At 39.5% G+C, this 27,591-nt stretch overlaps 1 protein-coding gene across 5 annotated transcripts in view; it reads left to right on the top strand.

Moving 5' to 3' along the window:
* GHR (growth hormone receptor) overlaps window positions 1–27,591 on the top strand; it is a 151,737-nt gene that overhangs the window by 112,201 nt on the left and 11,945 nt on the right. For 3 of the 5 annotated variants that reach the window (XM_042028420.1, XM_042028421.1, XM_042028419.1), the window contains 3 exons: window positions 23,574–23,703; window positions 25,943–26,103; window positions 27,132–27,310. In XM_042028420.1, coding sequence (XP_041884354.1) covers window positions 23,574–23,703; window positions 25,943–26,103; window positions 27,132–27,310 — 470 coding nt within the window. Of the gene's footprint in view, window positions 1–19,374; window positions 19,403–23,573; window positions 23,704–25,942; window positions 26,104–27,131; window positions 27,311–27,591 lie in introns of those variants that run through there. The other 2 variants (XM_042028422.1, XM_042028423.1) reach the window with 2 other exon arrangements.

Below are 27,591 nucleotides of genomic sequence, written 5' to 3'. Positions count from 1 at the left end.
AATATTTATATTACTGTTATTAAGCCAGTGTGTTCTTGTGGGATTGAGCAATCTGGAGAGCTTTATAAATACTTGCAAATATTGCTGACAAGCTGGAGGCAGTCCAGTGGAGGGACACTAGGATGAGTAGAGGGCAGGAGCACACGATAAACAGGGGGAAGTGGAAGAAACTGATTTTGTTTTCTTTTACCTACAGGAGCTTTCATGGACAAACCAGTTTCTTCTGGGAGGTATACACAAAAAATAGGAAGGGGCAATGGTCACAAACTGCAAGAGAAGATGACCCATATGAGCATAAGAAAAACATTCTGCAGACAGAATAGGTTTTGCCAGAGAAGACATAAGATCTCCATCTTTGAAGTACTTGAAGCATGACAGGGCAAGGCCCTCAGCATCCTGAGCTAACTTCAAAGATGGTCCTACTTTGGCTATGAGTTTAAACTAGATGACCCCCAAGAAGTCCCTCCTAACCTAAATTATTGTCATTCTCATAAAAATATGCATCATAAATAAACACAAATTTATGTGCTCCTCTGCACTTGCAAGCTCACTGATGACAGAAAGAGTGTAGGCAGTGGTGCTAAGGTGTTACATGGTTATGATTTGCTGCAGTCTTCTTACTGAAATATTCACAGTTGCCTGTAGGTTACCAGAATTATCTTTCACTGTGTTTTGAAAGTGTGCTCAAATTCTGGTGCTCCTGCAAGAACTCTCAGTTCTGTATGTGTGTGCTCAGTAGAAACTTGCTTGCACTTAGAAACTGAAATCTCCAAAGACCCTGACATCACAGTTTGCTTAGGCTCTCCCAGCAATTAGCACTGACGAGCCTGTGTGTGCTCCCGACGGAGGGTGTCAGAGCACGCTGTGTCCCAGGGCTGCAGAGATGAAGCAGAGTTTCTCCAGCAGCCAGAGCCAGCTGCTGAGGGCTGGGATGTGGCCAAGCCTGGGAAGCGAGAGCAGAAAGCCTGTCTCCTGCGTGCGTTCAGTGACCCCTTTGTTGATGCCAAAGCAGTGTGGAGGAGGGAATAGGTTCAAATTTTGTGGGGACAAAACATTAACTGGGAGAAAGGGATACAGGCAAGGGTTGTATTTATGCAGCTGTGTGGATGTGAGCTGAAGGTGTCTTGGTGGCCTTGTAGATGCCCATCTGCTTTGCTTAAGCGCTTCCATGCATTTGGGGCTCCTTCCTGTAGTGGTGTCTCCATATTCCAGGAGAATATTCTTGATATACTGAAATTTTATTTGGATAGTCCTTTAGAATAAGCTTACATGAGGTGCAGTTGGATCCAGCTCTCTTGACAACCTGATGACTGTTAACATCATGTAAATATTCCCTGAAGGTGTTCTTGCATTGCGTAACTTCAGGGCAGGTGAGGGTCTGTGTTGCCTGAGACATGCGGTGCTGGATACACAGGCAGAGAGCCAGGCTGGACTGTGTTAGACAGGGTGAAAGAAAAGGCACCTGCACAGCAGCTTGCTGTGTGTTGAAGGACTGTGGTGACACGCAAAGAAAAGATAAAGATGGTCTGAATGGAAAACGGGGGCTGAGCGCAATAACTTGAAGAGCAGATTCTGTGATAAGGGCAAGAAGCAAATGACAGGTTTGTGATACTGAGGCTCAAGAGATCACACTGGCAAAGAAATGCATAGAAACTCTCTGCATAATCCCTACAGCCTGCTTTCTTCCAGAGCCTGAATTAGATCTGTATTTCTGTCTCATCATTCTGCTGCTTCATGCCAAAGGGATGTAAATCTCACTGGCAAAGCACATGTCAAGCAAAGAACATATGGAATGCCAGCAATTAGGCATTTCCCTATCCTGGCAGAGTTGTTGCAGTTGGAATTCAGGAAGGTTGGCTCATATTTATTACATATTTTCTTCCTATGTACATAAGTACTTTCTTTTCACTGTGCACTGGAGCCGCAGAAAAAAACCCCATAAATCTGCTGGTGACTGAGATTAACCCAGGCAATGCACCAGGAGCACACCAGTTTGGTCTCCTTAGAAGCAAGATACTAGCTTTTTAAGTAGTTAAAGAGGGAATATTTTATTATATTTCTCTTCTCAATTTAATCTGAACAGGCCTGTAGTACATTTTGCAGAAGGGTCCCCTGCGGGAATTGTCTAGGTACACCCTGTTCTGCATGAGTAAGCATGGCAGAGCCAGCCCCACCCTGTGTTCATTTCATAATTAATTTGTGTCCTTTTTTGTGTGATAGGACTTAAACTGCTTAGGAGTCACTATGATCTTGACATGCCTAATTTATACCCAGCTTTCTAATAAGCTGTTGAAATGTTAATGGCTATTCAGTGTATCTTTGATGTGAACTTAAAAGGCAGTTTTCATAGAAGAAATTGCCATTGTGTCAACAAGAGGTTTCTCACCAGAGTGCATGTGACAAAAAGTAAATCCATTTATAAATTCTGTAACAAATAGCTAAATGCTGCAACACCCACATTATGCAAGGATCTTAGAAAGGATGACAAAGATTCTGTGGCAGCAGTTTGGAGAAAGCTTTGTGGTATTTTAAGGACTTGACACGTTTTCATTCGTAATACTTGTGAGTTTTGTTTGATGTGTTTATTGCTGCAGTCTTTAAACATGCTTAGGTAAGTGTTCACAGTCACATAGCAGAGCTGTAGCTCTCACAGACCCTTCTGGACTTCAAATGGCAAAACAGAATTCACACAAATCATAGAATCATAGAATGGCTTGGGTTGGAAGAGACATTAAAGATCATCTAGTTCCAACCCCCCTGCCGTGGGCAGGGACATCTTTCAGTAGACCAGGCTGCTCAGAGTTATATCCAGCCCAGCCTTGACCACCCCCATGAAAGGGCCATCCACTGCTTCTCTAGGCAACCTGTTCTAGTGCCTTGCTACCCTCATGATGAAGAATTTCATTCTAATATGTTACTCCTAATGTTAGTTATTCCTAGTTCTTTATATGTTCTTCCTAAATGCTTGCCAAAATGTATTTTCTGAATTTTAGTAGTCAGCTATGTTGCCTCTATAGCAAAAACCCAGTGTTTCCTGTGGAGAAGTCAGGACAACTGTTGGATGCACCCTAATTAAAGATACCAAGATAGATCCTTTCGTAAATCCTTTGGGTTGATTTTTTTTTTCTCTCCCTGGATTCAGCTAAATTAGCTTGTTTCCACCATCCCATTTCAGGAGGTTTGCTGGAAACTCTTGGTCCTAAACAGAAAACAGAACTGTGTCCTGGGACCACACCAGGACCTGTCCCTCAGCAAGCAGTCTGCTCCCATTCAGAAATGATATGTCACACATTCCCTCATGCACACATTAGAGGCAATGTTGTCTTGAAGTCAAGTAGTGTGGGATATCAGAGGAAATAAAAGAAAGTAGGGGCTGAGGGAAGAAGATGTGAAGAGGATGGACCAGGCTCTGCTCGGTGTTGCCAAGCAATAGGACAAGAGGCAATGGGCAGAAACTGATGCACAGGAAACTCCACCTGAGTTTGAGGAAGAACTTCTTTACTGTGCAGTGACTGAGAACTGAAACAGATTGCCCAGAGAGGCTGTGAAATCTCCCATAATGGAGATATTAAAGAACTGTCTGGACACAATCCTGTGCCATGTGCTCTGGGATGGCCCTGCTTGAGCAGAGAGGTTGGATGAGATGACTCACAGTGGGTCCTTCCAGCCTGACCCTTTCTGTGATACTGTGAAAGCACCTTGAGGAAAAATGCAAGGAATACATCAGTGGAAACAAAGACCTTAGGGAGGGAAGAAGGGGATAAGAAAAGGAGAAAATGAGAAGTGCAAGAGGATTTCTGCCATTAGATTAAGTGACAAAATCTGAGTCACTGAATCCTCTGAAACAGCATGAAAGGGAATGTTTTCTGTGATTGCCCCACCACAAGAATCCTAGCGTTGCCTTTCTTTTGACTTTCACCTTCCTAAGTGCCTGGCTCAGTTTTCACTGAAATGTATGAATGTTAATTGTACGCTTGGATTAGGTTTTTCCTCTAGGCACAATTTCTTCCTATTGTGTCTTGGCCCTATCACACTACAACACAGCATTCAGAAACAGTGCCACACACTTGATTCTTGAGGAATTGAAAACGAGAGGTATTTTTTGCTCTTCTGAGAGTTTACAAGATTGCAAGCCGTGGTAGCCCCTTCCTTTTTCTTCATCCCTCCTATTCATCTCTCACTGATCGTGGTCTATCATCAGTGACTGGACCCCAAAACTGTGCATCCTCTGCCTTATCTTCATGTGTGGTTCAGAAGTCACAGAGAGAGTAAATGCTGCATGAACTGCTCCACAGGATTTGCAAGGGGGATAGTGATGTGTGGAGGGGGGATGATCATAACCTGTAATAAAGAACTCTTTTTCCATCTATCTCTGGCACAGTCTCAGCAACAGAATAAGCATATGGCAAAAGTTCAGGAAATACTCTGTTCCTTTAGTTCTTCAAATGACTCTTGCTTGTCACAGCTCCGCCTAGAATTCAGAAAGGTTGGCTGTGGAACTTCCAGTTGCTGCTGACTATTGGATGTGTGTTGGGTTTAGAGCAGTCAAAAAACCACCATGAATGCTGTATTTATTCTGGTAATGGAGAAATTACTAGGAGGTTTTTTTCCACAAGGGAATACCTACTGGTCTTGTTGGTGCTAAATTACTTCATGTTAAGGGGCTTTATTAAGTTGCCTTTCCTTACAGTTTACTTTGCCTGTGGACTAAACAGGGAATGCAGCTTAGACTTCCCCATGCTTGGCTGCACTCCCACACTGGTGCTTTCACAGTAATTTGTAAGTGAGCCTGAGAGGTGCCATTTACAGAAAGAAGACAGGGTAGAGTTCAAGAGAAGAGTAGAGGGCTTTACACCTTTCAAAATTGTGAATTTCATGGTACCTCTGCCATAAACCTCCTTCTGAGCTCTCTCTATATACATTGTACATAAGCTGGGTTTTCTTCTGGTAATTAAATAGGAATTGTTGGCATACAGCTGTGAACTGACATGAGCTTGCCCAGGATTTCTTTGCTAAAAGTAGAAGAAAGAGCTCATATCATGTTTGTACTACACAGCAAATGTTATTAAGTTTGTGACATACCGACAAGGGATAACAAAACTAGGTTGACTAATTAAATAAATAGTAATTTACTTTGTAGTAGAAAAAATATTTGGAACTACCACAGGTTGCTACTCATGTCTGTCTTCCTTGCAGGCCTGTCTTTTCAAAAACATTGTGAAACAGTAATAGTTGTGCCAATGAAAACCTAAAATTCCTTTTAGCTTTGCACAGTGAAAAGAGTGGAGCAATCACTGAATGTGCCTTCCTCTGGTGTTGTGTGCCTTGTGGGGTTTGGAGCCAGACATGGTACCTTGATTTATTACCTTTGAATACTTTTTGTTGTAAAGTTGATGATTGTCCTCTTGAACATGCAGATGTAGAAATTTTAGGATCCTAAGTGCCATGTAGTAAGGACCTTCACAGCTCAACTACAAGTTGAGTGGAGAAATGTGTCCTTTTGTTCCTCTGAATCTGCTACTTGCTAGTTTCATTAGCGCTTTTTTTCTTTCCTTTTCATAAGTTTGAAGAGACAGCGACTAATCAGTCACAGGTCATCTCTTCTTGTTTTGTAAATCTCACTGCTTAACTATCTCTTTTCCATTCAGGGAAGCCCTAGCATATTTGTTTTAAAAAATCTGTTCTTTAGCTTTTTTGATAGCTTTGTCTGAAAGCAGCTTAGGATAGGATGTTGATTTTCCTTTCCAATTCTGATGAAGGGGGGGAGGGAACTGATGTACCTGTGTATTCATGAATGGGTACACAAACTTCTGCCCTCCACTCCACACTTGTTTCATCCTCGGAGGTTAATTCTGTGGTAGGACTTGCACAGTGCAGCTGGGGGAGCACAGAGAGCCCCATCATGCAAATCAGCTGCTGTCAAATGTGAAAGCAGCTGTTTGAAAGAAGTTTACAGGCTTTCTGCAGTGATAATGGGCGATGGCTCCTTGACAGACTTTCCACAAGGGAGCACTAGAGGTGCTCCTTTGTAGTGTTACTCCTCTAGATGCTTAAGCAACTGATACTTTAATCTGCTTCTCACTTAGTATGGTTTGAAAAGGGCTTGGCACTTTTATGGGAAAAAGGATCCTGATTTGATCTGAAAATATCTGCTGAGTGATTTCTAAAAGAAGAAAACTTGTAAAAACATATTTGATTTATGGTTCAGTGAGACATACGTAGGCATGTTTAGGGGCCAGGTGTAGATTAATCTGTCAGCATTTTGCCACTGTCGTAAGGAATTTCCAACGTGTGCCACCATGTTCCGTGCCCTTGGAACTCAAAAGGGATCACTCCTATGTTTGGTTTCCCAGCTCAGATAACAGCACAAACATCTCACCAGCAGACTGAGACCTACACTGACCTATAATAGCATTATATAAGCAGTCACTTTAAGACAAGTCTAGCTGCGCCTTGCATGATAAAATTGTTCCTTATGCCAGGGAATGTAATTTAGGCAAATGCAAATTTAGGCACAGTGTGAAGCCTATGGTGCGTAGTGGAATTGGAGCAAATTTCCACAAAATGACGTGGTGTTCCTAATTCAAAAGCTATTTTCAAAATTAAGAACACCCAGAGTACTTACTTAGCATGAGCAAACCACTTAAGAATCACCAAACTGTTTCAGACGGAGTTTTCCATGAAAAACAGGTACCTGATACTGAGATTGTCACCTCAAATGAATAAATACGAGCAAAGAGGAAAACATTTGAATACTAGATTTCTCTGTGGGATGTGTAAGGAAGACTTAGCTCTGCTACAGATACATGTTTTATTTTAACATGGTTGTTATCTTATATCTCTGTTTTGTCATGCAGACCCTGAATCTACTCTCACTACTCTTCCAATTTTCCAACAATTTTTCTCTCTTTTGATAGATGAGGTCACAAAAACTACTAAAGTTTTTGAGTTTTGTTTTACAGTTATCGCCGCCGTCTCTTGAAGACCGTAATTTCCCTTTCTCTCCTCATTGAAATGTTGTGATTTAATTTGGATGTTTTTCTCAAGCTTAATCATCTAGAAATGAACCTGGAAATTTTACATGGTATATGTTAGTATTTTCCATGTTCTTTGGTTTCTGGTTTTGCTGGAGTAATTTATACCTTGAAAATCATATTGTTACTATAATTTGACATTTCCTTTTATTCTTCCTGATAGAACTAAAAAACATAGTTAAAGATTAAGAAAAATTGAAGGAGTAAAAAAATACCTTCATTTTTTCAAATTTCAAACAAAGTAAAGCTGGGCAGTAAACTTATACAAAACTTCATGCTGTTGTTGTTTCCTAAACCAGCTTGCTTATTAGTCTTCAATATACACATATCTCAGAGTCGTTGGAGCCTAACTTGCTGGAGCTGGTTATACAGTCAACACAGAAATGTTCTTCCAAATTTCAAGTTCATTTAATCCATATAAATTTTTCACATTAAGTTCATGTGTGGCAAGTGAAAACAGTGCAAGCTGATTTCTTTTGTCTTTCATGCTCATTCCTGCTGCTGGAGCCACACTGCAGGCCAAGACAAAGGACTGAATGTACTGCTTGTGCCTCTTACTCCACCCAGTGTACCCCTGAATCATTTTTAAACTGTGCAGAACCACTGGCACTCAGCCTTAGGCACCTCATGAGGAGCAAGGGTGGTTTCTTGTTTCTTTATTTCCCAAAATAAGTGCTTTCACTGCCAGTGAAAGAATTGGGCTCATCTGTGCCTGGTTGCTTCTTTCCAAATCATGGCTGTCTCCCACATGCCTGGCAAAAGCTCTTTTTTTGCAGTCACATGGAAAGATGGTTTGACAAACTGATTTGGCTGGAAAACACCCTTTTCCCCACCATGCTCCCAACCCACCCCAATACCACCTCTGGTGATAGCAGTCAGCTGCTTCCCTTCCCTGGTCCATTATACCAGCTGGTCATACAGGCTCTAGGGCCAGGAGAGAGCAAGTGGCCTTGGAGCCTCCTTCTTCCCGTAGCACAGCCAGCTGTGCCTGCTGCAGGAGCTGGCAAGGAACTGCAGTCAAGGAGGAGAGATCAGTATCTCCAGGTGGCAGATCAGTATCTTCATATGGCAGATCAAAGCATCTCAGCTCCTTTCTTCAGGGCATGAATTAAGCTCTTTGAAGTTAGAGGGTGAGATTCCATGTCTTTGCACCCAGAACGCATGCCAAGAAGCCTAGGGAGAAGGAAAGTGGTAGAGCCCACATAGAACAAGGAAGGCTTTGGGGCAACAGTAGTGGCATGTATCCATAGCACCCTGGGAAGTGTTCGGTGGGGCCGTTCTGACATCACTGTGCTACAGATGTTAAAGAGGGGATGCCAGTCTTGTTTGTAGAGATCAGGCACAACTGATAGCAGCATGGAAAGATTCCCTGCGCTCCCTTGCTCTGATAATAGTAGGAAGCCCACAGAGAGATTATCCAGCCTGTAACTGTTGACTATCCTGTGGCTCCTGCATAAGGCAAATACATTGGTTTAGGGTGTGATTTGATTTACTGTTTAGGTTTCTCATATGTATCTTGAGATGTTTGAGGAAATCCCTGATGGCACTGGATACTTCATGGGCAGCAAAGGGACCAAACTGAGTGTAGCAGAGTTGTAGAGGGAAGGTTTCTTGGTCAGATATGAGAAGTAGGACACAGTGTTTGTGAGGAAGTTTATGATTGGATTTATTACTAATACAGTATCTAAATAACAACTTTATCATCTATTGCAATGATTTACATTATCTAAAGAGTTATAAGCAGGTTCAGCTAGAAACATACAGGTTTACAGTCTTTGGTCTTGCAGAATTCACAACTACAAAGCAACAAAACACCTATGGAGATGCTTTAGGATTTTTTCTCCATATTTGGTTGAATCTTACTCACTTTTATCAGGTATCCAAAAGTGAGTGTTCTATCTTTGGGCTGGATGGACCCTGCAGGCTGCCATGGCAGGGAAGAGGCATCCACACAGAAGCTGCCTGTGACCTTGGGAGGCCGGATTGCGCAGTTGTCCCAGTCTCCAGCAGCATTTCATACCCTTTTACTGTCTGATGTGCTCCAAAGTAAATGTAAACATCTCAGCTCCCCCATCTCTGGAATGCATTAATTGTGCAATCACACAGAGAGTTCCTCCTGCAATACCCACGTGTTGTTCCTATCTTAGGAAGAACCACACTGAACATCAGGGAAAAGGAAGAAGGATGGGAGGGACAGGGAGGAAGGGGAGAAGGAAGGTGTGATGTATGCATGTAAAGTCAGCTGTCTTCCATTGCTGTCACACTGATCAAGTCAATATAAATGAGGTTCCTGGGAGCCTGACAAAATGGCAAGGCTGCATCAAATGGTTGTATGAAAACACAATGCTGGTCCTGTAAGTGTGAAGAAGGGGGTTTGAGATGTGGATTGTAACTGCACTGTTAATTTTATGTTTTCATTGCCTAAGAGCAGCAGTGTGTACTCAGAAATCCCTTGTGGAGCTGACCCTGACCACATGTGGTGCAGCAGAGGGAACATGGTGCTATTGTGGGGAATATAATCTTTCATATTTCAGTTGTCCTCTCTTCTTAGAACAGTTGCCATTTTTTTTCTGCTGTAACATCTGGAGCCTTTCACCAGGACAAAGTGTACGAAGATCATGTCTGCTCATCTCTTTTCTCTGAGTCCTGAAGCAGTTGAGTCTCTTGGCTGGCTTGTGAGAAAGGGAACAGAGAGACATATTGTAAAATGCGGACGGAATTTTCTGTGTCACCAGTGGACATGTCTCCATGTCAGTCCCTCTTGTTTATTGTATTACTCTTCTATCTCAGGGAATGGGGGTGAGCTTAATATTGAAACTTAAAGGACCATTACTTGGATATAACTACTTGGACATCTTTTTATTTTTTTAGACTAAGCTGTTATGTATTTCAGCTTCTTGTTGTTTTGTGAAAGATCAATTTGTTGAAGAGATCTGTGTTATTGCCTGGACACTGTCTGATGTGATCTGTTTTTTCTTACCTTTTCAAAAGAAACAGCTGAGAGCATCTGGAGACAGAATGATCTTCATGTTTCCTAAGTTACCAACATTTTTTTCTATTTTGAAATTAAAACAGGTAGTAGTAGTAGTAGTAGTAGTAGTAGTAGTAGTATACTGATATGTATTTTTATTTTCTTGGGCCTGACTCTGTCTTTGCTAGAAGCTAATCATGCAGAAGGTAATCACATTATACTATATACTACCCTAATACCACATGTTGTGCAGACACAGCAGAAATTATTTGCACGTTATTTCTGGGGTAACCATCAGAATATGATGGCTGATGTCATTCAGTGTAACGTTGCCTTGGTCACTGAAATAAACAAGGTGGCAGAAACCCAGAAGTTTGCCATAAACTCAGAACTTTGCAGATTTTGATGCTGATTTGAGCTTTGAATGACCCCTCTGCAGTTTGCATATTCCCTCTAGAGACTTACCTTTGTATGTGATGCAGTGCAGAGTAGGTGGAAGCAATCAAGATAGCCTCTCTAGGCATATTTTTTTTTTTCCAAAGGATAACTGCATTGCCTGTTTTAACATGACTTTTAGCCCAGCTATAAAAGGAAGGTGCTGAAAGTCCCAGGGGAGCCCCTGCTCAGAGACTTCAACTCAGCTTTGAAGGCAATGGGACAAAATCTGTAACCCTTGCCTGGCTATACCCAGCTGGATTGCAAGCTGAAGAAGAATTTGTCTGTAGAGATGCAAATAAGCATCTAAGCTTGAAGTGCTGAGCTCAGCTTTTCTGAGTTTAATCCAGCTGGGACCAGCATTAAACACAAATGAACATCTGCCAAGGAAGGGCTTTTTAATGGAAATAGTGTTGTTCTTTTGGTGGAGTCTTTACTGCAGTGTTTTAGAAAACAAATCCATGTTTTTCACAGTTTGCAAAGTTCAACTACAATGGTTGATGTAAACCTGCCTGACTGTTCAGGATCATTCTGGCCTGAAAATCAATGATGGAGAGCAAACATCATGGGCTGTTATTGACAAGTTCACTTCTTAGACATGCCAGTATGCGCAAGTAGGTCTGAAAGGTTGCAACGTGTTACACAGACTGTATGATTACTTTTGCCATCTAATCCTTTTCCTCTGTCTTGAGCTTTTTGAGGTCTAATATTTTGCTGTAACTTCTGCCTTTCTGTTGAGTTTCTTGAATGTCAACTTTCCACAGAAAGATTTTGCTCTTTCTTTTTATATGTTTTCATTAAAAATAATTTTGTAGCTACCCAGAATAGCAAAGATTAAATATTCTGAAAGAACCAGTGTTTTTTTAAAATTAGGGGGGTTTTGTCTGTTACTCAGAGCTTGTGAATGATCCTAGGCTGGTTTGTGGGGCAGATACCAATTTGTGCAGTCCCTTTTGATGTTTTGGAAAACCAGAATAAATATCACCTATGGCTGTAATAGAGACTAACTGGTGTCACTTATTTCAGTTGAGTAACAACATTTGTGCATGGGCTTTTTGTTCGCTGGCAGGTGTACGTCGCTGATATCTCACCTTCTTATTTGCTTATGTAGAATTATTTAGTCAGTCTCCTGCTGTGGCTTCCGGTCTGTCCTGCGATCCCTCAAGCAGCACTCAGCCAGGTGTTTGTTCCACCAAGTAAGGCAGAAGGGAGTGCTCTCCTCCCTCACAGCCAAATTTGTTTGAGGCTGTCTCTCACTGTCCAGACTTGGAAATGGCTATGAAACTCCTACCCTTGAGATCAGCTTGGCACCAATCAACCATTCCCCACTGGCTTGGTAGTGTCCCCTCACCCTGCTTTGCTGCTCTGTGTGGTGCAGGATAGCAGTAACCCTTGCCAGAGCTGGGCTGGGGTGTTCCATGTCCGTCCAGAGTGCAGGGACAGGGCAGCTCCCTGCCTGTGTGGGCAAGCAAACAACCTTCTTGTGTGGGGGTGAGCAGCTCCAGCATCTGGTCAGGCAAAAGCAAACAGCTCTTTGAAATAGAAAGAATCACAAAATTTAGGTTCATTTTTAGTTTCTGTTTAAGCTTCTTTCTACAACATGCCTTTAAAAAGCTGCTTCCAAATATAGGTGTCATAGGATTTATAGTTCATAATTGGGTTCTTGTCTTCTTTCCGCATGCTTTTTCTTCCTTTTTTTCTTCTGTCTTTTTTCACTTTTTTGTGGGCTGCTTTTAGCTTAACATAATAATTTCTGCAGTAACTGAAAATACAGGAATATTTAAATGTTGTATGAGGGGTTCACCAGTATAAGTCTCAAGGTAAGGATTCTGCAACTGTCTCTTGACAAAGTCTGTTGAAACACATGCCATAATTCATAATTCATCTCGCCTTTCAAAACTTGCACTGGCTCTGCAGGACCATCAAGACTTGGCAATTGTTTAAATAAACTGAGACAGTGTGATTTGCTCTATAATCAAGAATTGTACCTAAGTAAAAGGGTAACATTTCACAAGGTCACTCTTGTTGCTATAACAGAGGCAGCTATCTGTACAGCAAAAATATGGGAATAATTACAAAGACTTTCTGATCCCAATTTGAATTGCATTCAAGAAATGTACTTGTTTTTGGGAGATAAGTTAGTCATTAGTTAGTCATAAACATTAGGTTTTCCATCTTCAGATAGTACTTCACCATTGAAATCTGATCAAATATATAGCTCATCTTTTATTTAATCAGATTTTGTTTTACTTAAGTACATTACTGAAAACAAGCCAAAGCAGGTTAGTTTTCCTTTCATTTTCTTTCACATATCAACATTGCACATTATTTGCTTTAAAACAGGTGTTTGCATTTACTTTATGGCCCAATGTTTTCTGATTCTGGTCTTATCATTTAGTCTCTGTTTTCTTAAACGATATCAATACAGCCTTAGACATTTCTTAATTTAAAAAACTTAGGAAAAATACTATCCATAACATTTCAAATTTAAAAGACTCATAAGACAACATATTGCATTGGTAAAAAAAATAATCACAAAGTAGGAAAATCTCACAAAAATTTCTTTATATTACTGTTGAAAGTGTCTCAGACTTCTGTGAACAGTAAAAATATTTACGATTGATATTTGCCCATAGTCATTACCATATAACAGCTTGTACGATGGGAAGATCCACTCTTAGCATGATGCTGAAAACCTGGATTTCAAAAATTTCACTTCAGAAATGGTCTATTAAGAACAAACATATGCTTATTGATGATTACTAAAATTCTACACCTCAGAAATTTGGAAAATATTGCTGTCAATGTCTTCTTGTTGAAAAAGAAGTCATAATGTTCTTCTTTGTGGTTCACTGTATTTGCGCCTGCCAAGACTAGTACAAAAGACCTGTGACTGTGCAGTGACATGGTAACTTCTATAAAACTTCCTTAAAGACATGTTCTGAGCATATTTCTTAAAAAAATTTAAATATTCTGAGCAAAATTGGTAAACCACATGGCATGTGAAACAAAGCTGCCAACATTAATTGTAGTAGGAAATTAAAGAGCAAGTTTCTACCCAAAACTAAACTGGATTTTGTTTTTGTCTCTGTCTTAGACTTGTGTAACTCCATTTTACCTGCTGATGTTGATTCATACAGTAGTACAACCACCACTAACTAGAGAGGAGTTTTTTGCTGACACAGAACAATTACCTGAAGTAAAACTTCGTGTCATCACTTAGGGATGATCTCACACGAGTCATCCTCACAGCTTTTCGTATTCATTGTTTTTAAAGACGAGTCTAACCTTCTTGAGCTCATCAGGTTTTTTTCTCACCTGTAGAGGGACTTAATCACTTAATCTCATGTTCCTCAGTGTGCCAAAAATGTCATTTTGGTCATCTTACATAATTACAGCTTGCAGTTGCTGATGACAAGATGGTGTGATTATAATATTACTGTTTAGACCTGTCTAAGTAGCAAACTCTTTCTCTCACTGTGCAGGGGTGTAGATGGAATCATCACAGTTGTGAGACTGTAGTCAGGCAAATCTGGCTAAATGCACACAAGTGGTCTGTGAGTTGTTGTAAGATCAATTTGCCCTTACTAAGGCACTGGAGCAAAATAACAGAAAAACTTCTGGCTTTAATGGTGTGTTTGCTGACATTTACAGATTAGCAGAGGCTTGTCCTGGGTTGCAGTGTATTCTATTACCATCCCCATCAGCCGTTGAAATCAGGTGGGGCAGTGTTTCCTTGCCTCCTCCCCCCAGACTATCTTTCTGTTAATTGCCCATCATTGCCCTGCCGCCTGACTCAGAGATAACTCCCTCTGGACTATCTTCTGTTAATGAGCCTCATCAACACTTTGCCTCATGACTCATTACCCCATTGTGAGATGCTCCGCCCAGAGGGAGGAACCAAGCATCCCATCGTGGATATAATCTGAGGCTGAACACCAGAGACACCGGCTTCCCACTGGATTTCCAGAGGACAGGAGCTACACAGCCACCATTGGACTTCCTGAGGAAGAGCAGACTCTTTTACTACAGGATCACTGCTTCAGAGGACTGCAGCCACCATTCTACCAGACTGCTACCACCACCCTGCCTAACAGGGTGTCAGGTTGTACCTTGACTCTGTCAGTTTGACAGTGTTTTCTTTTACCTTTTTCTTCCCCTTTTCTTTAATTTCCATTAAATTGTTATTCTGACTTGGTGCCTCCCACTGGTTTGTTTTCAAACTAGTACAAGGCTACAGAGAGAGAACTCAAGAGAGGAAGGGAAGTTGGGTAAGAAGTGAGGTGACACATGGTTGCTGTAGGAGATGAGTTTTGCAGTACCTGCCTTCAAGGTTTCCAAAATTACAAGGTCTCTAAAGCAGGCAAGGTGTATCTCAGTGTAATACCTAGTGTCAGTGAACAGCACATAAATCAGTGACTAACCACCAGCATTTAGAAAACTGATTGCAAATGGAGCTTTCTAAGTGACTGGCACTTAGTGTGTCTTTAATGTGTGTCCGACGCATCTGCAGCAAGGTGTTGATGGCAGGATTTTCTTAATAATCATTTTGGACTTAGCAACTGTTCTTTGTTGTGACCATCTGAACTCATTTGGGGCTCACAAAGCAAACCTCTCTGCTGCTCCTGTTTCTCCCCTGCAATGTTTTGGGGAGATTTTGTGTAACTTTTTAATGATAACTTGAATGAGGGCAGTTGGAAAACTCTTCATGTGTTGTGTATAAAATATTCATAAGCTCCTGACTTTAACTGCATACTGGAGAGCTCCTAGAGGAGAAGGAAGTGTGTTCCTGTAAATGGTATGTAAGACCATTTCCTGACTGACCTATATGTCTATGATTGTTTTAAAGGCTCATTAGATCTTTCCTTATTGATAGTGCCTATTAATCTTTTGTTAATCTAAATAAAGCATGAAAACTATATTCCTTCTGCATGAACGGCACTCAGGGGAATGAGCCCCTCCTCGGCATAGTATTGTTAAAAGTCTATGCTTTTATCAGAAATGAAGTCTTCTTAGGAATGCTGAAGACTGCAGTAATTCGGGAGACCTAGTAGTTAACTTGAATGTTTGGGCTTGGTTTTTTCCTGTCAAGAAATGTAAAAAATCACGTCTTCCCTCTAAACACCTGTATGGTCATTTGAAAAGACTGGTTTTTGAAATGTCATTGGAGGAACATGGGAAACAAGCCAAATGTGAAAGGCCCATTTTTTAATAGCATTCAAACTTCAAGAATATCTCAGGAGCCTTTATTTCAAGTACTGTAAAGTACTTCAAGTGTTCTGTCTGTGACCCTTCCCTATCTAAGCTCTGAAGTTCAGGGTTGACAGCACTGGGTTCTTAGAAAGACAAAACACGTGTCAGAGAAAGTCAAGTTCAGCAGAGGATACATAATGTAAATCACTTTTGGCAGTCTGTAAAAAAAAAAAAATTTCCTCTATAAATCTGTCCACTGTGATTTTGAATATGATTGTTTTGTCCAAATCTCCTCTGCAGTAGTAAAATAAGGATTAGTCTGAAGGGTTACTTCTGGCCACCCAGAGATGATGTTGATTGAGATGATCAGATCTTTTAGGTTCACAGCCAGATGACAGAAATAAAAGGTGAAGGAAAATATGTATTATTCCCTTAAGCCCAGCTCACTTCTGAGTCATGAGCGTCTCCCATTTGTATGTTCTCTGGTGTTTTGTTCATCCTAGTGCTGAATTGCCAGTACTTCTGGAGGTGGGGGTGTGTTTTTCCACTGTTGACTTAATTCCATCAGTCTAATATCATTGACATGATCTCTTCTTTTGTTTGTTATTTTCATCATCCTCAATTTCAGATAAAGTCAAGATGCGTCCAACTCAGCAACTTTCCCATTTTGGGAAGAACTTCAGATACTCCCTATTTGTAATTTACAGCTGTGTCACATACATTTCCTTTCGTGTGCAGGAATCCAGCCAGCATCCAAAGCACAATGTCAAGTCATGGCTGTGAGAACTGCTTGTTACTCTGATTTGCTGATTGGGTTTTTTTTTCAAATAAAACTTGTTTGTAAATTTGCAGGACTTTTAAATGATCTATCACAATACTGGCTTCATTTCTGACCATTAGGAGTGGAGAATGTTGCTTTACAAATGTTATTAAAAGGACAATGCTCGTAGGAGTACTAGAACTTTGCTTAAGAGGGGAAAGAACTATTGTCACAGTGATTTTCCTTTTGAAACCCACACGAAAGGATGTTCTTACAAAAGCATTACAAAATTGCATAGACTCATGTTCTTTTTAGGTTTGAGGATAAAAGGAGGAGAAAACAATACTTTTGATTCTTTTCTGGTTTGATTTTTAAATTTCACTGGTTCATTTCTAGTTCGTCAATATCATGCTTGTTCTGCCTTTACCTCAAGTCTTCTGCTGCCCTTCCCTGCCTTCCTCTCATACCCACTTATTGCCCTCTTGTGCTTTTCTTTCCAAACATGTCATTTTTTCATCCTTCTTTTCTCCTACGTCTTTGTCCTCCTTTTTCTTTCTTTTTCTCTCTGTTTTGGCTCTGTTTCTCTACTCCCACTGCAGGTGTTAGCTGTGCTGTAGCTTTTCCTTTGTTAAAGGAAGTTCTGTATTGTTCTCAGGCTGGCACTTGTGCTGTTTGCTTTCCTAACAAACACCACTGTACAGGTGTTGGCTGCTGCCTGGTTTTGCGAAGTGTGCTCCACAGTGCCCTGCCCATTGTGAGCTCCATGCCCCAGACACCTCCACTAGGCTCTGGGGCTCAAGACTTGGTTCCTCCTTGTGCCCTGGTCAGACCAAGACCTGGCTACCCTTATCCGGTTCCAGTAGTTGCCATAGTGCTGTCAAAGTGCCCCCTCCACACATCTTGTTTATCGGAAGGGAGCTAATGTTAAAACAAGGGAAGTGAGTTGCAAAATTTAGGCAGGACCGTTAAGATATGCCCTAGAGTGACTTTTCATTAAGTTTTGTCAAGTTGCAGTTCTTAACCTGGGTTCACACCTGACAATCTAACTCCCTATGTCCTCTGAGTGCTTTTGACTTATAGTTTGGGAAGGTGTTTTAGCCTGGATTGGGAATGCTGGGTTGAATTTAGCTTGCCTTTCTAGAATGCTTGTCTTTCTAGTGCTGGTTCTGAGCACCAGTCTCTGGTAGTTTGGGAGGGGCCACATCTCAGCAAGGATAACCCCTCATCGTTGCATGGTGGGGAGCAATGTATTTAGTTTTAGACAGCTGCTAACTCTGAGCTGGGCTTCAGACAAGAAATTGCTAGTACATATGCAGGAGAAAGAAGAATGTTGAAAATTTTTTCAGTACTGTAGAATTTGTTTGGACTTGCTTCATGCCCATGGAGAAGGACGTGAAAGACCTTTTGTGGTATTTGCTAATTGCACATTCTATTTGCCCACGGGACCTCATTTGTGCTTTCATATTTCCTCATATGCCCTACCACATAATGCTAGTCAATACTGAACATCTCCAGCAATGGCTGTAACAGATAAAAACATTACACATTATTATTTTTGTACATAATTTCTTGAAAATGTCATTTCAATTTAAGTTACAACTATGTAAGCAATTAAGAGAGAATTGGAAATGGGTTTTTTTACGTTAACTGCCTTTCATTTACAGATACCATGACCTTTGGCTTTGCTTCTCTTTATTTGTTGTATATGAAGGCAGGCCAGTAGATGGGGCTTGCCTGCAACAGAAATCACTTGATTCTACCAGTGCACATGGGAGGGCATGATTTGAAAAGCACATAACAAGTGCCATGGACATGACACATGTGCACATCCTTTCTGCTCCCTGTACTGTCTCATGGGCAATGGTACCAAGTAATGCTGCATGATTGCTATTTCCCTCAGTCCTGAGCTTTATTTACTTAGTTTTTGTGTACTACCCTTATGGACCACATCAATGAGCCATGTTGATTTCTGTTCTGTGGATGCTTAGTAGCACAGGAAGTGTGGGAAACCAGCACAGCCGTTGGACTTCTATGCTATGGAATGAGATCTGCTTCTGCAGGCTTTTATGCTTTTAACTACATCAGTCTCACTTGACAAAAGACAGAAGTTTTTTTCTGAAAGAACAGCCTGAATAGTTATCTGTTTTTCAGGGATGCCTACATAATGTATTTCAAAGTAGCAGTCACCAAATTAGTCTTCAACGCAGAGGTAAACACTTATTCAACTTTCATACTTCTAAGCAAAACACCTGAATTTATCATGAACTATTAAAATATTTAGACTTACTCCATGGGCAAAATATTCTCCTACGCAGCATTTCCATTCTGTTTTCACTGTAATACAGCATATTTGAGTTATTAAGCTTTGCTTTGTTTCTGTCAAGTATTTCATACAAAAGGATCTGATTTACTGCTATGAAAGAAATTTTATTCTTTCCCCAAAAAAGAATAAAGAACTTGTTGGTCCTTTATGGGCAGGTTTTACTTAGGGCAAAAACTGGGTCAGGTTAGCAAGCAGCCTGATGAAGAAGCAACCTAGTTGTTGTCTCCCTGTACTGAATCTCCCACTTTCTGTATAGGATGTCTGACAATTTATTAGTACTAGATTGTGCCTATTTAAAATATCATCCACTGACACCAAATGTGGTTCATTTTGCTGCCCAATTTAAACAAATTAGAATTTGCTGGTAGCATAGAAATCAACTGGCTCTTATTAAGTGATGCAGCCTTTGATGAGCTTGGTGGGTTCAGGAGCAAGACCTAATTGACAGAGCATTTACTGCCAATGTACAAATTTGAGCTACAGGAAATAGTACTGCAACTCTTCATAGCTGCTTTCAGTGTTAAATGTAACGAATTCCCTTCCTTATATTGCATTTCCACCTTTTTCTCTTGCGCTCTAGCAGTGACACATTGTATGTGCTTTCAGAGTGGATTATATGAAGAGATGTGCTGTTGCGTAAGGTTTCATCTATCACTGATTTGCGTATTGGGACATGTTATACTTCTGTAAGTTTAACTTAGCTGTAAGTTTGACTGGTACAGGATGTTCTGATAATGGATAATTCTATGTATACCTTCAAAAATTCACAACCAGAAACACCTCCTTTTGTTCAAATAAAGTACAGCGCCTTTTTTTCATTTTCTGTTTAATTAGATTGGTTTTTATGAATCAGTCATATCCTCATTATTATTTCACCTACCAAGGTTCCACACTAGTAAGTGGGACATTTCTGTACAACTTTTGTACTCCTCCACCGTTGTCCCTGCAGAAGTACTAGAGGTCTGGTACTCCTCTGGCAGTAGGACTTTCCCCAAGATGATGATAAACTGTTTTGCTAGACCCCAGTTACACATTTCAGTTCTTTACTCTTCCACTTGCAGCTCCTTTTAAGGTTTAATTTCATTAGATGGACTTTTAAGGAAGGGAGGGAAGAGAGAAGAAAAAGGAAAGAAAAACGGAAATTCAATCTCTAAAGGAATTAGCTTTCTGACACTTTTTTCCATGTTTTTTTCCCTGTTGAATTGGCATATTTGGTCAAGCCATTATCTTGAATAAAGCAAGTGGTTTTATTAATGACAGCTTGACTGGAACTTACTGGATTAGATAGGAAAAGAGCAAGTGTGCATCCATGCTTTGTTTTGCTCTTCTAGTCTATTTAAAATCTCGGTTTGACAGCCTTTACCTTCAGTACCCTGCTGCCTTTTTGCCTAAATGCATTCACCTGAGCTATTGCTTACAGTTATCACATTCTGGGACAGTTTGTTCAGATGGAGCTCACACAGGGTCCTGCACAACGCTGATAACTGACTGGTGTGGAAACAAGGAATTCATGAGCTCTACTCCAGGAATGCCAAGACTTACACAAGTCAATATGTTAAAGTTTTCTTCAGTCAGTCACAAAACCTGTGGTTTTGAAGGCTGGAAACTTGACACAGAAACTGGAAACATTTATCATAAGATAATATTTCTTTCAAATAGTCATAAAATTAAAATATATGTATTGCTATAAACCAGTTAACCGGGAATACTGAATCCCAAACAAAAATACTCCCTGTTCAAAAATTCTTGCGTCTGTTGAAGGAACGTCTATAAGAGAAAGAATTAACAGTCCTATCATGATGAAGCGGAAAAGAGAGACTTAGGGATACATTCCTCTGATGTTAGGATGTAAGTGACCAAGTCTTAATTTGTTTTCTGCATTGGTAATCCTCTCCATTGCAAATTATGCCATTCTGGCTGTGTTATTATCATTTTCCTAAAAGAGTTTGTACATCTGAAAGTGTCCATAAAGCTGGTAAATTCCAGAGAATTGATTGTTAAGACATTGTAGAGCCTATATCTAAGCTTCTGCTGGACTTCTCAAAATCTAAGTGAAGTTTTATTTGATTCAGTTCATTCCATTATGTTAAAAAGTAACAGCATTACTTAATTTACCCCAAGAGATGAGAACATGGCTCTGCATGGTCTTTAAATATTGTATATTCTAGCTATAAATACAGCTATAAATACATCAACAAAAATATTATAATTTAGGGGAGTTTTCCAGTATGTAATTTTCTCAAATTCTTAATCTGTTACAGTAAAAATAACTATATATGCATGTAGCTAAGGATAGAAACAGGAAAAGCCATGTACTTCCTTCCACACTATCTGTTTATAAAAGAAGGGAGAGACACATATCTTCCTGATTATAGGTATTATGCAATTGAGGTAATTTCATTCATGTCTTTGAAGTAAAGGCAGAAATTTTAATTCATTCTTCTTTCTTCTGTTTTTTTCTTCTGCTTATCTTTCTTTGTTTTGCTTTTATATAAGTATTTGATTTTCAATTAAATAAGAAAATTCAAGTTTGAAAGCTGGAACACACTTTTTAAAAGTATAAATATAATGCTATTGTTGAACCTTTTATTCTTTTACTTTGGATTTATGTTATGACAATTTGCAGTTTCGTGATCATGTGCTGTTTCTAACAAAGACATCTACCACATGAAAACTGTAAAACTTCTGGTCAATCCCAGAAGCACTTTGGAGTTTTGCCAAAGCTGTCAAACATTGAATACCATACCAGAAAATTCAGGCACAATAGTAAAAATATTCTGGTTTAATATTTTTTGAAAAAAGAACAGTGCCATTTTCTTCCACTTGTAGCAACAGTTCATTTCAAAATTTTTTTCAGCTTTAAAAAAAACTTATTTAAAGTTGAGTGAAATAGAACATGCTGGCTAAGGAAAAAAAAGCCAACTTTGTTTAAATCTTTCTAATCAAACTTCAGTTATCTTAGGATGGCAAGACGAATTCTCAATGCTTTGGGGAGGCAGAGGAGGGGACGGGAGGGCAGGAGGTTTAATCTAACCAGGTTGTGAAATATATTTGCTCAGGCCTTTTTTATTGTTCAAAGTGTACAATTGTATGGGATGAGCAAAACAGAAATTCATAATACTCATGTATTAGTTACTGTCTGATGTGGATGCTTGGCAGTGTATAATATAGAGCACACAATTTAAACCTTTGAGCCCAAGAAACACAGATTGTTCAGGCATGGCTGTGTCTGTCTGAGCCATAAATAAAGGAGTCAATGTTCAGGAAGGCCACAATATCCTCTTGTGTAGGAGGAAGTGCATAGTGCTTGTGGATGACTGTATCTCAATGCTTTTTCTGACTTTGAGGGTAAATATCTTATATCAAGTACTAACACAGAATCACAGAACGGTTTGGGCTGTAAGGCACTTGTAAAGATCCTCTAGTTCAATCTCCTGCAATCAGCCAGGACATCTTCAACTAGACCAGGTTGTTCAGAGCCTCGTCCAGCCTGGTCTTGGATGTTTCTGGAGTGGGGCACCTACCACCTCTCTGGGCAACCTGTTCCAGGGTTTCAGCACCCTGATATAAGCCGTTTCTTCCTTATATCTTTAATGAAATTCAGATATTCACAGCTGTGATACCACCAAAACATTCTCAAAGGACTTTGCACACAGGGTGTAGTAGCATCATGTCATTCCCTTTTCAGGGATCATTTCACCACCCAATACCTGACGAACATCTGCATCTTAAGTGTCTTTTGGAGAAATTTTCTTAAATAAATGATCATATTTCCCAGTCTGTGAAGAGAGGTAGACAATTCCATGTGCATTTGATCTTCCTCTGAAAGCTTTCCAGGCCAAATAGAGAACACTGGCAATTAGACCATTCAAAATCAGGAAAAAGTTAAGGCTTTACTTTGAAAGCAATGAGTCATACCTGCAACTTTTGCTTTTATTTTTCTCACAAGGGTTGATGAGGCTAAATTATTGTAGGAGTCATTTTATGACCTTTCACTGTTTCAGTTTTGACAAAGAATAGAAATTATGGATATAGAAATGGCATGTGGCCTAACAGGCCATGCTTAGAGGTCCCCTTATCTCCCTCAGAACAAGGTTATATCCACACAGCGCTGTGCACACAAACCTGAGCTCAGCTCAAGGTAGCTTCTGTCATGAGCAGGCATTGTGACACGTCTCAGGTAGGTATGTGCTGAGCTGTGATGAATGTGGTAGAAGCTCTGCAGTACTGGATTTGAAGATCCTTGATTTGAAGGTCCTTGATTGCATCTCAAGGAGGGAAACAAAGCTGGTAAGAGTGCTAGTGACAGGGCACATGGGAATGGTTCAAAACTACACCTGGAGAGGTTTAGACTGGACATTAGGAAGAGTTTCTTTAAGTGGTCAAATGCTGGAACAAGCATCCTAGAGAGGGGGTCAATGCTCCAAGTCTGCCAGTGTTTAAGAGGTATTTGGACAGTTCCCTTAATAACAGGCTTTAACCTTTGGTTAGTCCTAAAGTGGCCAGGCAGTTGGACTGGGTGGTTGTTTTAGGTCCCTTCCATCCAAAATAGACTTTTCTATTCTATTCAGTTACAGCTACAGGGCTGTCAAATCCCCACGCCAAGTGTCAGGCTGTAATACTATCACTTCTACACTGTACAAAAGAGAGATTGGCCCATCTTGTAAATTTGGATTCTATAGTCATTTACATGTATGCACATGAGAAGAATTAAATCTTGCCTCATTATACATAAGGGATTAGAAGAAAATTTAATTATTCATTAAAAGTGCTGAGTTTCATTTTAATAGCATGTTAGTCTGGGTTTTGGATTTGTTTAATGTGTATCCTTCTGTCCCCTGCTTTTTTTCCTGACAGACCTTTTGCAGTGGCCGCAAATCAGCAAATGCAGATCACCTGAAATGGAGACATTCTCATGTTATTGGACTGCTGGAAATTTTTATAACCTCACTGCTCCAAGAATAATACAGCTCTTGTACAAGAAAAGGTAATAAAAGCTGAAACAGGAAAAGAGAGAGAAGTTACTTATTTTGCCATTCTTGTTAGGATGTTACTGTTAATTTTTTTGCTGTGATATGAGCCATTCTGTTTTTAAGGGTATAAAACTACGTTTTAAGTACATTTTTTTCAATGTCAGAATTTATTGGTAATTATTATGCCATTTGCAGCAACAAACATTATTTGACAGATAATTAAGAACACATTCTTATTAAATTTAGCCCAGGTTGCAGAATCCAAAACTGAACACTATATGGCTTGGGTAAGGATTTCTTAGTAGGCAACTTCAGTTTATTCTGTATCTGTCTAAACCGCAATACCGCGATTCCTTATATCTGTGCACAGATGTGGAAGTTTTCAAACTTTTATTAAAGTTTTATAAAGTTACCATTGATCAGTTGCTGTGATAAAGTCTGAAGGTACAGGTACAGGTCCAGGGAAAAAGGCTGCTCTGATATGGGGATAATGTTTCATTGAGTCCTGTTCAATTATGATTCACGTTCCTCTTCAAGCTTTTTTAATTTTCAGGTTGTTACAATGATTAGCCTGAAAAAGGACATGGACATTACCAGTAATGGCTGTTAAATAAAATAGGCCTTCTGTTCACAGGAAAAGGAGGATGTGAATTTCTGTTCCCTCTAATGAATAGAGTTTTGATCTTTTTGATCTACAGACACTTTTTGATGATTATGATGATGATGATACATTTCCATAGCAGACTTAAGGCTTACAGCAAGGCTGGCTTTCTTACTTACTCTGAGACCGCTCAGAAATCAGAGAATCATGGAATAACAGAATCATAGAATGGTTTGGGAAGGAAAGGACCTTAAAGTTCACCTATTTTCCAACCCTCTGCCATGGGGAAGGACACACTCCTTATGTTTAAATGTTTAGCTGACAGTTGTCAATAGCATATATGATGAGGTTACAAACGTTAAAAATTAATTAAACTCCACAATGAAGCAATACCATGTACATTGAGCAGATTACATATTTCATCTTTGTCCTAGAAATTAGAATACTGCAATAAAAGATGTGGTAAAAGTACTTCTGTTTCAACATGCAAGCAACAGCTAAAGCTCAGGACTGAATTCTGTCATCTAAACCAGTCTTCTGTTCACAGAAGCCATAGCATCTAACCATGTGCACCTTTACCAAGTCCTGACTGGCAGAGTTACAGCATTTCATTCAGAATAGTGTCTGGTCTCATCAACTGGGCACAAGACCAGTGGCAGAAATGTTTCTTACTCTAATTTATGTAGCATCTGCCTTACCTAGTTTTTAGAGCACCCACTCCAGTACTGAAGGCTGCACTTGGCGTAATTGATGTAATCATACCTCTGAACATTTTCAGTGGCTCTTAGTAAGAATAAGCATTTATGGTACATATTTTTAACAAAGTAGGACTGTAATTTTTGAAAAGATCGTTTTTCACTTTGTATTTGTGCTGAGAAAGAGTATTGAGATAAAAACAAACAACAGCAGGTCTGTTTGCTATGAGATTTGTTTTTCTAAGGTGACTTCAGAAATGTTGAATACATCTGTCACTTTTCCTATAGAGTATTAGTAACTACTTAGCCATTCCTATTTTGTTTTAACTGAAGACCTTTCTGAACCTACTGAGTAGTCTAAGCTTAGCTGTAGTTAAAATAATGCTATCTCAATCTGAAGTTTATGCCACTCTATAACTCTACTGGTTTGTCTTTTTTACGAGCTGAAATGGATGTGATATCTCCTGCTGCAGTTCTTTTATTTACAAAGAACATTTATGAATTTTTGAAAAAAGTCATTGTGAAAATGTAAAAGAGGTTTTCTTGCTAGCAATTCCAAGCTTGTGCTTTAGAAGTTCTGTATCCCATGCAATGTAGCCCTTCCTCAGTCACAGCACTGTTTTTCTCTTCTTTTACATCGTATGGTCCTGGGTTGGTTTGTGCTCCTGCAGCATCCACAGCTGGGCACTTTCCTGAGTGTGAGCCATCAGTGCTTTTGAAGCAGCATCCAAAGCTCAGAAATGCCGTTAAGAGTACATGAGTGCCTAAACTTAGTTATGAAGGTTGCTTCAGTAGTGGTTTCATTGAAAATCACCACCAATACTGACATATTTTTCTCCCTTTCATAAATGTTACAACTTATCAGTACTGTGTCTTTTAACACCTGTAATTTGGACTTTGTAAGGTCTATAAATCTCTCTCTCTCTCATGAATATTGCATTTTTGTTGTCATTCTAGTAATGAGGAAGACTGGAAAGAATGCCCTGATTATATCACTTCAGGAAAAAATAGCTGTTATTTCAACGCGTCCTACACCTCTGTGTGGACACCATATTGTGTTCAGCTTGCCAGTAAAAATGAACTGTACGATAAAAAATGTTTCAGTGTTGATGAAATAGGTATGCTTCCATTATGTATCTTACCTCTATAAGCTTTTGTATTACTCAGACTGTATTTAAACATTGCCTCTCAGAAAAGTTAGTATCTAAAATATATGATACATAGGAAGGGATTTGATTTTGTAACACCTGTAATGTGATCCACACCAGAAAATATTGCCTAGATTGGAAGAAAGCTTAAAGGATAAAAGCAAATATGTGGTTTCTTTTTCTAAATACTAGCGGTCTCTTAAATGTGTACATGTTCAAATGAGCTTGTCTTTGCTGTCACTTTGAGTTCTTTCTAAATGGATGCTACATCTCCTTGTCCAGCAAGGTTGGCATTAAAACTTTGATTCTCCAAAGCTCTGGAAGCAAAACACTATTTTGTTCCTGAATGAACTGTAATCTAAAGCATCAGGATGTTTAGCATTTCTAAGCTAGGATTTATATTTATGACAATATGTATTGTGACTTTGCTGTGCCTGGGACTTTACAGATGTTATTGCTTGTTCAGAGTGGTAGTGTACCACCATTAACTGCATATCCAGATAATTTATTCCTTCTATGATTAGAATACCCAATGCTCTCTTTTATTCAGCTGAGCAAATTTAGATTAGTTTTTCGAATACCAAAGTTTTTCAATGTACTTGTATATTAGCTACTAAATATTTCTCTTTCTGTGCTACTCCAATTATTGCTTTTATTTCTAGTAAGAACTCTAGATTTAAATTTTGAAGGATAATTGTTTATATCTAGTGTTTTATAATCTGCTGTTCAGAAATATACTTCAATAGGGAATACATTCTTAATCTTCTTTATAAGTTGCTTGGGTGAGATTTGTGCAGAGCATGTCTACTGCCAATGGCAGGGTGCCTTCTTGTTACAAAACTTGTAATGACTTTGTCATTGCAATATATTCAATTTTCATCAGAAAATACATGGTTAATATACTTTTTAAGTCCTGAAATAATTTATCAGTGTGTAGTAAGAATTATCATTTCATATTGAAAACTGGCTGTTTTATTCCAAATACTCTGTTTAAACAGTACTACCTGATCCTCCTGTCCACCTTAACTGGACTCTGCTAAATACTAGTCAGACTGGGATCCATGGGGATATCCAGGTAAGATGGGATCCACCACCAACAGCAGATGTTCGGAAGGGATGGATTACTCTGGAGTATGAGTTGCAGTACAAAGAAGTTAATGAGACAAAATGGAAGGAGGTATGAAACAAATATTTACTATACAATAGTCATAGCACAGGGCAGGCTTGTTCTGTCCCTAACGTTTTTGTACCACCATGAAAAATATGTTTGTAATTACTAATTAGACAATACCTTAATTCTTAAACAATATGCCTATATTTTGTCTGACATTTTCTAGCAAACACTGTAACTTTATGTGTCAAGATAGTTGACAGAGAGGATAATGAAAAACCCAGAAACCCCTGTGTTAGATAAGTAACTACAGGAATAGCCAGATATATGCAAGTTTCTTCAAGGAT

Source organism: Corvus kubaryi, unplaced genomic scaffold, assembly GCF_017639235.1.
Source record: "Corvus kubaryi isolate FWS band 111438036 unplaced genomic scaffold, C.kubaryi_AGA036_p1.0 37308, whole genome shotgun sequence".
Lineage (NCBI taxonomy): Eukaryota > Metazoa > Chordata > Aves > Passeriformes > Corvidae > Corvus > Corvus kubaryi.
The sequence above is the reverse complement of the archived record's forward strand: the minus strand, read 5'-3'. Positions and strand labels throughout refer to the sequence as shown.